Source organism: Asterias rubens, chromosome 17, assembly GCF_902459465.1.
Source record: "Asterias rubens chromosome 17, eAstRub1.3, whole genome shotgun sequence".
Lineage (NCBI taxonomy): Eukaryota > Metazoa > Echinodermata > Asteroidea > Forcipulatida > Asteriidae > Asterias > Asterias rubens.
This window is the reverse complement of record NC_047078.1, coordinates 3230033-3241459: the sequence shown is the minus strand read 5'-3', so window position 1 is coordinate 3241459 and position 11427 is coordinate 3230033. Positions and strand designations below refer to the sequence as shown.

General features: G+C 39.4%; 1 protein-coding gene across 1 annotated transcript; it reads right to left on the bottom strand.

Moving 5' to 3' along the window:
• Nucleotides 1-687: 687 nt before the first annotated feature.
• On the bottom strand, nucleotides 688-10799 carry LOC117301632 (platelet-activating factor acetylhydrolase 2, cytoplasmic-like). Its single transcript, XM_033785652.1, has 10 exons — nucleotides 10739-10799; nucleotides 8883-9087; nucleotides 7304-7467; nucleotides 6851-7016; nucleotides 6190-6337; nucleotides 5099-5212; nucleotides 3590-3681; nucleotides 3070-3252; nucleotides 1905-2053; nucleotides 688-1028 (listed from the first exon to the last, which is right to left on the bottom strand). Exons 2-10 carry the CDS (start codon nucleotides 8981-8983, stop codon nucleotides 910-912), a joined length of 1236 nt encoding a protein of 411 aa, XP_033641543.1. The 5' UTR covers nucleotides 8984-9087; nucleotides 10739-10799; the 3' UTR covers nucleotides 688-909.
• Between the last annotated feature and the right edge of the window lie 628 nt (nucleotides 10800-11427).

The window sequence follows — 11427 nt, the reverse complement described above, 5'->3', positions numbered from 1 at the left end:
TAACTGAGAATAATTTATGACAAAACGATTGAACCCAACTGATTAATTAGTCAAGTTTGTTTGTCAGTTGATTAAAAAACCAGTGGCCTGAAATTTTTGTCAACTATTTTAGACCATCAGACCAGTGACTAGTGTAGGTATACTAAAACTTAGACATAATTGAACTACAGAGGTGTGCGTTCTAGTTGTAGTTCAACATTGTCTATTATATAACACCCAGGCAGATTGGAGAATTGTGCGCACGTGTTAGCAAATAAAAGTACTGTTGCACGCTACATCACTCAGCGTGCATTTTTCGTTCCATCCAAAAAGTACTATTGCACGCTGAGCAAAAAACATGACTGCGTGCGCGTATCTTTGGTAACAAGGCACCATAGAGCTATACAGCTCTATGCAAGGCACATACTAGCATTCGGCAACTGCGTGTCTCAAAATAGCTGTACAGAACGCACATTGTCAAACAGGCCGACCCAAAAGAAACGGTTGTAACTTCACAATTAGAAATTTTGTAGGCCTACACTTTGTTTGTTTTGAAAGTTGTATCTCCAATCAAAATTACAAAGATCTACTTAGATGTTATACGTGTATAATATAAATAATGAATGTTTTTCATTCGTGCAATAGTTCAAATTTGTTCATTCGTTGAAAGATGAAATAATCCATTCAACTCGGCTCCGCCTCGTTGAATAGAACATTCCATCTTTCAACTCATGAACATATTCGCACCATTGCACTCACAAACATTCATTATTTGTATAATATCCTATCACATATAGACGCCACTTCTACTATAATGAAAAAGTGGACGAGAGCCTGGCCAATTGTGGGAGGATATCCATGAGCAGAGGTTTGGTCTGGGTAATTACCATTAGTGTCCACTGCCTTTCAATCTAGAAATGTTGATTGTTTTTATAGACTAGCCTGAGTTTCTAATACCTTGTCTGGGTCAAGCTTGATGTTGGTGCCGACTATGATGTGTTTATTTTCACCCAGTAGGATCTTGTCATAGTCCTTGTTGTATGGCAGCCCTAAAATGGACAAAAGAAAAACAAATAATATCATTATCTTTCGATCACAATTCCCCGCTTACGTGCAAGCGCCAAATTTCTGCGCTAGCCTTGTAAGCGTAGAATGTCTAGTAACGTGGAGTACACACGTGCAGAAGTAAAAAATCTCTTCTAACTCGTGAAATACGCTTGCCGTAAGCACATAATTCCCTGCTTCCGTAAGCGCCGATTCTCTACTTACGGTAAGCAGAGCCATGAAATTGGCCATTGGTCATTTACATAAGTGCCCTGGGCCCAATTTAAAAAAAGCAGGTAAGCATAAAACCTAAGCACAGAAATAGTTTATATTGCTTAGCAGAAATAGAGAAGTCTCCCGAATTCTGAAAATCTACTCCGTGGTAGTAGCATATAAAAGCAAGACAAGTTCTCAAAAGAACATAATCTACCTAGCAAGCAGATACACACAAGGCGTTACTGCAAATTCCATTTAATGGCAGTGGCCACTATTGGTAATTACTCAAAATAATTATCAGCATAAAACCTCACTTGCTAACGAGTAATGGATAGAGGTTGATAGTACAAAACATTGTGAGAAACGGCTCCCTCTGAAGTGGAGTAGTTTTCGAGAAAGAAGTAATTTTCCACGAATTTGATTTCGAGACCTCAAGTTTAGAATTTGAGGTCTCGAAATCAAGCATCTGAAAGCACACAACTTCGTGTGACAAGGGTGTTTTTTTCTTTTATAGTTATCTCACAACTCCGATGACCAATCGAGTTCAAATTTTCACAGGTTTGTTATTTTATCAGCAAGTGAGAAGACTGGTCTTTTACATTTACCAATAGTGTCCACTGGCTTTAAGATCATCTAAACAAACAAAAGATTGGAAAAACACTCACCAAGTTTAGCAGAGAGAAAGGCAACCGTAGCGTTTAGATTGATCTCCATGCCCAGCTTGGGATCCAGCGTTCCTGCAAACCCCATCCATTTGGACATCGAGGATCGGAACAAAAGGGTGAAGTCAGTCTGACTCTGGTGAACAGTTCCCCTGTTAAAGATTTAAAAAGTGAAGATTTTATTTTTAGTGATAAACTTAATATCAAAGTCTTATACCTGTATAGTGCACATATCCACCAAACAAGGTACTCAAGGCGCTTAGTATATACAGAAAGATGGTTATTGAAGTTAAGAATTCTGAGACCCAATTATGTAGCACTTTATAAGAGTTTACAAGGTGCTACAGCGCATACAGCAGCCACAGCCAGGAACACCGGGGCAAACCCCTTCTATTTTTCAATAAGGGCACTGGGTTCTTTTACATGCGTCACAAAACACATGGGACAAAGGACGAAGCAATGGTTTAATTGTCTTGCTTAAGGACACAAGTGTCACGGATGGGGATTCAGGAGAAAACATCACTTGATTTTATTTAACTTTTTTTTTATTTTGATGAAAGATCACCTAGCATCACATGGTTAGACGGCCACTTCAAGGTGAGGGGTACACTTAAAGGCAGTGGACACTATCGGTAATTACACAAAATAATTATTAGCATAAAACCGTACTTGGTAATGAATAATGGGTTGAGGTTAATAATGATAGTATAAAACATTGTGAGAAAGACCTCCCTCTGAAGTAACCTCAGATTTAAAATTTGAAGTCTCGAAATCAAGCATCTGAAAGCACAAGCAGGGGACAAGGGTGTTTTTTCCTTTCATAGTATCTCGCAACTCCGACAACCAATCGAGCTCAAATTTTCACAGGTTTGTTATTTTATGCATATGTTGAGATACACCAAGTGAGAAGACTGATCTTTGACAATTACCAATAGTGTCCAGTGTCTTTAATCGATTTTGGCTATCAACCCAAATCAACTGCCACCAGCAGACGGGTGTCATGGCCGCTAGTAATAAGAATGATATTACACTTTACCAATAAAACAACTTTAAATGTGCATATGCGCACAACCTTTTATCCCCCTAGTCATCTGTTTATATGAAAAACATGACTATACAATGTAAATAAGTGGTTCATTTTAGAGACTTTGCCAGTCTTGTACCTTACCTTATCGTTATCATTCTCCTATCATCGGTGGGTTGGTTGAAGTCAGGCACCAGTCTGATCATTTTGGCGATGTTTGCCGGCCAATGAAACTTCTCAGTGTTTATTAACAGCACAGGTTGTTCAATATCGGCATAACTTGTTTTATCCACAGGGAACAGCCATGCATCCAATGCTACCCCACACCTGAACAATTATTTAACAAATTGATTAGTTGTTTATTTAATTTCCAAGCCGCACACATACAGTGCGTTGAAAGAACTAATGAAATAGAATAGGACAACAGAACAAGACTGTAGATAACCCAGAAGTGCAGATAAACCTACAAAGATGACGCAAATTAAGTACAAAACAATTCTGTCTATTTCAAATGACATAAAAAATATTCAATTACAAATATACACTTTATGAAAAACTCATTAAAATTCATCAAAAATGCACAGGCAGCAAAATTGTATATATCAAACTGAAAACCGATTATAATGCACATGCATTTAATCAACTGCATTTTGTTTACACTTACTTGAATCGTTTGTCTTTTGCTAAAGTGAGTATAGATGTCGCAGCTCCAAATGAATGCCCACAAATCCCAACCTTGTCGACGTTCATCACGTTCTGCAACAATACAAAATATTTATCATTCAAACGTAATTTGCAAAAAGTAGTTAATGGCCTGACATTTTGACCCTAGCAGAGTTGTTCTTGAAGGCTAATTCATAAACACCTCAGACAGTTTCGCTATTCCTATTGGTGGAGAGCGCGTCACGTGGGTGTGTATAAACCTTTGTTTATGACCAGTAAAAAGAGTTGAAACATGGGCGTGACACGCCTGCTTGCACCTGTGCTTATAAGACAATTTCTTCATTCCTATTGGTCGAGAGCAATGTTGTGCCAAATCACGCGATACGCGCGACGCCCACAGCATTCCCTTATAAGGAGTTGTTTACCTGAGGGCGGCGGAGGGCCTTACCATTTCATAGCTGGAGGGGTGTTGTGTTGAAAGAAATCATTGAACTATTATAACTTTTGCATTTATGTTACTTTTTTACCAAAAGTGTTGATGTTTTTTGACCAAAAAGGTATTTATGAATGTGAATCAAAGTGTGTTGAATCGGTTTTCAAGTAGTGGTTTAAACCCGCCGAGGCCTGGTTCTTGATAACTTACCTCGACTTTGTCTCGGTGAAATTATCAAGAACCAGGCCTCGTTGGGATTAAACCACTAGTTGAAAACTTCTTTACCACACATTGATTCCCTTAATAACAACTCATCGCAACAAACATGAACAGGTAACTAAGTGTAACATATGCAGTAAAGTGGAAATACATGAATAGAGAGAGAGTCAAGAAGCACAAAAAAAAGAAAGGGGTAAACAAAAAAATGTAACTCAAAAGAATACTAACTTTTGGTTGAACAAAGAAAGATTTACTAGTCTGAGATTTTAACGAGACTAGACGTCCTGATTAACGTGCCGGCGCTCTACCAACTGGGCTATGTAGGCCTATGTTGTCGGTCTCCCTTAAATAACAATGATAATTTGGGCGGCTAGAAAGGGCGCCTTTGGCAGCCAGCCACATCAACCCATTATGACCACGGAGCACAGCCTGAGATCGAAAGTGTTTGATTTTTCCTAAGGGGGGAAAACCGGATGTTCTGGAAAACCCTTGTGGCACAGCAGAAAACCAGCACACAACTCAACTCACATATGGCCCTGGCTAGGTACCCAACCAGGGTCACCTTGGTGAGAGGCGAGCGCTTTACGCACAAGCCAGCTGTGGCCCCTGCTATGCGCTTTAATACGCCCCTAGGCATGCAAGGGGTGTGTTAAGGTATAAGAACCCAGTGTTACTATATTACTCTTATGTACAAGTCAATCATCTTAGACATAAGTGTCACGACCGGGATTGGGACCCTCACTCCGCTGAACAGAATCAGCAGAGCTTGAATTCGGTGCTCTAAACTGCTCGCCACGACACCCCATACATACATGTATTTATATTTATAGCTACTCTTATTCGCCCTAGAAATGTTACCTTAAACATGGTTGCATCAAACTGATCATCGAGTGAGTTGACTACTCGTTCACCGCTATTCATCCTGATTAGTAAGTCCAATGCACGAATACACTCTGCAGCTCTAGTATTGAGCTTGGAAAGAAAGAAAAACACAAACAATTAAATCAAATTGAAAATATTTTTCCACCTTTAAAGATTATGACAAATTTATAAATGCATTTCTTATATTAAAAGACAAGCAATTGTGACTTGGCACATATGTCACACTATTCAGAAACCACATCTATGAAGCTTCAAAGGATAAGATAAGGCCAAATAAAAAAAATATCAGTTGATCGTCCGGATTTTTCAAAAAAGAGGAGGATGAGGGCCTTTTTATTTATTATTTATTATTTTTGTTCAAGATGGCCACTTAGTATTTCAAATCAAACAGGCCACCAATTCTTCAGTTTGAACCCATCGCACACTTTTTTAAACCTATTTGTTGCATGAGGACCTGTGTTAACACTATTAAGAGGGTCGGATTACACTAAAAAGATTTGCTGGTATAGGCATTCACTAATATTATTTTATGAAACAGACGGTTGCACGTGTTCCAAAAAAGGATGCGGGCGGGGAAGATCAACTTTTTTTAAATTTTTGTTTGGCCTAAAGAGGAAACAACATGCTGAGGAAAAATAAAAAAGCAAAAGGCAGCCATTGAATTATTGATTTTTCCCTCTCAACCAATCAAACAGAGATGCCAAGTTCAGAGGCCAGCTATGCGTGAGATTTTACTGAATTGACCCCCAGACATGCCAGAGCCCAACTGTGTATTGACAGGATAGCCACAGGGGAACAGACTATGGTTATTGGGTATGCACAATAATAAGGTAGAGACAGGTCTGAAACCTTGTCTCTGTTTTAATATTAATAATAATAAAATATAATAATTAAATAATAATAATTTGGGGGGCTAATCATCCTTACTCGCAGCTAAGAGCTGAATTGCGAAGGGCGCGGCTACATTGTGTTCGAGAAGCAGGTATGCAAACACATCAACCCATTATGACCACGGAGCACAGCCAAGATCGAAAGTGTTTGATTTTTCCCGAATGATTTTTAGTCACCTGATTGTTCCTGATCTCGAAATCATCTCCTTCCACGAGGAGAATAGGTATCCATTCCTGTATTCTGCCTCTAGAGGGTGCTTTACAGCCTTCCTCATTTTCTTCCGACACTTCTTTGATGATGTAAGTTGTACAAGCAGACTTATCTCTGAAATAACACAGAACAAAATATCTTAATGAAATTTCTACCATCACAGCCTATCCAGTTGTTATAGGGAAAGGGTACGTTTGGTAATACCTCCGAAAATTATTGGCAATATAACAACTTTTGGTACGCCTACGGCAGCTTTCACTAGTATAAAGCATTTTGGGAACAGTTCACTTTCAAGTAATGGGGTAAAATTTCTTTGCCAAACAAAAATGAGAGGGGCATCAGTTGTAGTAAATGGAATTTGGCTGGCCACCAGTTTCTGTAAAGCAAGATTTTCTGCGCTTTAAAAGTAAGATTTTTTGCTTACAGGCTTTATGCTGAGCCCAATTGCATAGAGCTGCTAAGCAAAAAAGAGCAGAATACCCGTCATAAGATTCACATTTAACATGGTTGTTTGGCTGGTAACCTCATTCTGGTAAGCATAAGTTTGTTGTGCTTAGCAACGTTTGTGTGCTTAAGCAGCTCTATGAAATTGGGGCCAGAAGCCAAACCTAAGCATCAACCTCTAACCTGTGTTCAACAGCACCAACAATGAAACCATGGGAGGCCATTTCAAGACATACTGTGGAGTACGTCGTTCTGCATCCTGACAGACCGTGGGAGAATATTAAAACTGGAAAAGGAGACTCCGACTTGGCAAGTGGGGCATTCCAAGTTGCAGGGATCTTGAAGTCTTCTGTAATAACAATAATAATAAAGACATTTGTAAAACGTCTAAAGCGCATAAGAGAACAATAAGATACATGTATACAATGAGTGAAAAATACAATTACAAATAAGCATAATTAATATGTTTGGTAATTTTTTTATCGTGGGGGTTAAAAAAACGAATTTCCTGTTTAAAATGGAGAACTCAAATCTCTGTGCACTTTAAAAAACAATCTTTTTGGTAGAATGAATGGTGTCTTAATAGTCTCAACAAATCCTGTCATCTCTTAAAAACAGTTGTTTGATATTTCTTACCTGTCAAGTAATTGAGAATTGCTGCAGTAAATGATGCTCTTGAGTTTTTGAATCCTGTGTAGTCAATGTACCCTCTTGCATATTCCTTGCTCGGGAGCCAGGGTGGAAAGTTTGAGGGATTTTTGTTTTGTTTATTCGTTGGATAAAATAATCGGAGGAAGGTTCTGCAAAAAATAATGAAATAAATATAGGAGAAAAATAAAGTTAGCTGTCACTAACCAACCAAAATGACTAATTGCTTACCAACCAACAACCCTGGGGAAGCCAAGCCCCGGGAATGTTCATACCCTGACGGTTGCCATGGCGCATATTCAAACTGTGTCCACATTCCACATTGTTTGGTTCCACATTTCAACAATACCCCCGTGTTTTTAAGGCAGTGGACACTATTGGTAATCACTCAAAATAATTATTAGCATAAAACTAAGTTAACAAGTAATGGGAAGAGGTTGATAGTATAAAACATTGTGAGAAACGGCTTCCCTCTGAAGTAACTGTCGTAGTTTTTGAGAAAGAGGTAATTTTCCACGAATTTGAATTTGAGACCACAAAATTTGATTTTGAGGTCTCGAAATCAAGCATCTGAAAACACACAACTTCGTGTGACAAGGGTGTTTTTTCTTCCATTATTATCTCGCAACTTCAACGACCAATTGAGTTCAAATTTTCACAGGTTTGTTATTTTGTGCATATTACGTTGAGATACACCAAGTGATAAGACTGGTCTTTGACAATTACCAATAGTGTCCAGTGTCTTTAACGCCTACCTCTACACTAGGGACCAATTTCATCATAGTGCTGCTTAAGCAAAAAAATTGTAGACAAGCACAGCAAAGTTATGCTTCCCAGATTAAGGTGACCCGCCAAACTACCATGCTACATTGTGACAGTTATCCTGCTCCTTTCTGCTCGTGCTTAGCAGAATTGTTATTTTTTATATTTTCTGCTTCATCACCTCTATGGGTCATTCCTAGTCAAATCACCCCCCCCCCCCCAAAAAAAGGCAATTTTAAACCCTACCCTCTTCAAATTTGCTCAAATTTAGTTTAGGGGTAATCGTGGCTCAACAAGCTCAAATTTAAAATTTCAGCTCCATCCGAAAAGTGCGTAAACCTGTTTATTGGTTGGAGCTGAAATTTGAGCTTGTTGGGCCACGATTACCCCATAAACCAAACTTGAGCAACTTTGAAGGGGGTAGGGTTTAACCCATTGGGTGATTTGACACGAAATGACCCCTATATGAAATTGAGCCCTGGTCCTTGTACCAAGGCCCTGGTCCTTGTACAAGGGTAAAGCCATCATAGTGTGAAAAGGTTGACCGTTGTGGAATAGACGATGTGACCTATGTTTACAGTCAAACCGCCCTCTATTGACAAACACTGTAAGCATCATGTTTCGCCGGGCAAAAAGACGCATAGTCATGGCAAGATTGCATACACTTTCTAGCTGGCTGCCAAAACACAAAGGTTTTGCCCGGCAGTATGCGCGCGAATCATGTTATGGTTTTTGAGTGACGTCAGAGGTCACATCGTCTATATAGTATTGTGAAAAGGGCTTGAAATAATAAAATAAAAATTACCCTGACAAACTACTGTCTGACATGATGTCCATGCACCCAACAGGATACAGACCGGTTCCTGGTGGAATGCCAGCACTACCACTCTTGGTGAAAGGCCACATGGTGTAACTGTTAGCTCTTGTTAAAAATCTGGTTAGATAACACAGTCAGTGACTTCAAAGATTGTTCATTCATCCATGACACTTTTCTGATTCTGTGATGTTACCTAGGCAGGAAACAATTAAGGACATTATATTATTATTAGCAAGACTGATACTTCATAGAGGCAATGAAGGCGATTGCCTTGGTGCCCCCTGGTCATTGCCTTTGTGCCGAGCCGTGGCCGAGTCGGACTAAACTATTTATGTGACGGGTGTTACAGGGCAGTGCGGCAGTGCGTGGGCGCTGTCCGTTTACAATACCCGCCGTTCACGCATAGCTTGCACGCACTGCCGCACTGCCTTGTAACACCCCTTTCACGGAACGATTTAGTCCGACTCGGCCGCGGCTCGGCAGTTCGTTGGTCTAGTAGACTGGTGCCCGCGTGTACAGCGCTTGGTGACCAAAAATATAAAGCGTTGAGCATAATTGAGAAGTCAAAAAACGGGCAATGCAGCAGAAACACAACTGTGAGTGCCGAGCAGAAAATTGCCTATTTTGAAGATGGTTTTTTAATTTCACTCCACAAAAAGGCAATGCAAGCATTATGAATTATATTGAGTGTGTGGGGAAAGTTTTGGTTGTGTAGTTCAAATGAAACTTCAGTTATTGGTGGCTAACTGTCGTAACACTTTCATCTATCGACGCCGATTTAAAAAACGTACAGCGTTAAAGACAGTGGACACTATTGGTAATTGTCAAAGACTAGTCTTCACAGTTGGTGTACGTAATATAATTAATAATCTCAACATATGCATAAAATAACAAACCTGTGAAAAATTAAGCTCAATCGGTCGCCGAAGTTGCAAAATAATAATGAAAGAAAAAACATCATTGTCACACGAAGTTGTGTGCTTTCTGATGCTTGATTTCGTGACCTCAAAATTCTAAATCTGAGGTCTCGAGTCAAGATCAAATTCGTGGAAAATTACTTCTTTCTCAGAGGGAGCCGTTTCTCAAAATGTTTTGTACTATCAACTTCTCCCCATTACTCGTAATCAAGTAAGGTTTTATGATAATAATTATTTTGAGTAATTACCAAAGTGTCCACTGCCTTTAAATACATGTATCTAATATTTTGGGCCTCCTTAATTTAAGTTAAATTATAAGAAGGTCCAAAATATTAGACCCTATAAATAAGGCTCACGGGGGGAGCCTCAGTTTCTAGATGTACAAGCAGGGCAGGAGGGACCCTGTTTCTCTCCCTATCATTAGCTAGACCCACTAACTGGGGCGCTGTATGTACTTCTTTTTTCGAACTGTCACTATCGAAAATCGGTCATGACCGATAATGATAATGACAACATTTCGGAAAAAGGAGTACATACAAAATACAGGCCGAGGCTTTAAAATAAAGCGCCCCAGTTATTGGGTCTATCATTCGTGCGTGAACAGTATCCTCCATGCATGGTAAAGATGTAGTCATGGAGCATATAGAGCAAAGACAATGGAGCAATAAACATACTATACATAGTAGTGTAACCTTCTACCTAACCATCAAGTACATTATATGCCAAGAGCAACACATGACTTGACTAATTTTCCCTTGCGGATGCGGATCACATGCAGACTGCAGAGGACAGCAGGAGTAGGTGAGGTGGGTTGGGCCTTTTTAATTTATTTTTTTAGGACTGGAGCAGCAAAGAGGTTTTCTAGATATCAACGCTATACACAAATATGATTATTGTCATTAACATAAAAAGTACCCTCAAACTTACCAAGAGATAAAAACAAACACCAGCAACAAACAATCAAACAGATAAAACGTAGAGGAAAAAAAATTCACTGCCGTCCGCCGTGCCGGTGTTGTAATGAGCTGATTAATGTCGAACAGCGCCCTCTCTAAACGAGTCCAAGTTTTTTGCCAAACAAGGTTTAGCCTATTGTCAAGGCCTTTGTGGTGTTAACAGCAGAGCGGCTGCAGCCCAGTTGCTTGATATCGCGGCTCCCCAAGCAACGAATGCCTTGACAAGAGGCTAAACAAAGTTGGGAAAACTACAATGGCAGGCGATATGCACAAACAAAAAAAAGTTAGCCACACTTTGTCAACAGTTCACTTAGGCCCTAATCCTACCTCCATGCTTTACACAAATATTCAACAAAAGTGATGAATAAGTTGGAAACAAAGCAACCAATCATAGAATGGATAGTTGTAAATAATTGGAAGTTGGCAGAGATGTTGAATTAAAGGCACTATTGGTAATTACTCAAAATAATTATAAGCATAAAAACTTACTTGGTTACAAGCAATGGAGAGCCGTTGATAGTATAAAACATTGTGAGAAACGGCTCCCTCTGAAGTAACATAGTTTTCGAGAAAGAAGTAATTTTCCACAAATTTGATTTCGAGACCTTGAGGTCTCGAAATCAAGCATCTGAAAGCACACAACTTCGTGTGACAACATGG

Excerpts from the sequence above, each read along its gene's own strand:
- LOC117301632 (XM_033785652.1), bottom strand. The coding sequence starts at position 8,983 with ATGTGGCCTTTCACCAAGAGTGGTAGTGCTGGCATTCCACCAGGAACC. Across the intron at positions 7,468-8,882 it reads TCAGACAGTAGTTTGTCAGG|AACCTTCCTCCGATTATTTT; the intron begins GTAATTTTTATT and ends TATTTTTTGCAG. Across the intron at positions 3,253-3,589 it reads GCAAAAGACAAACGATTCAA|GTGTGGGGTAGCATTGGATG; the intron begins GTAAGTGTAAAC and ends ATAATTGTTCAG.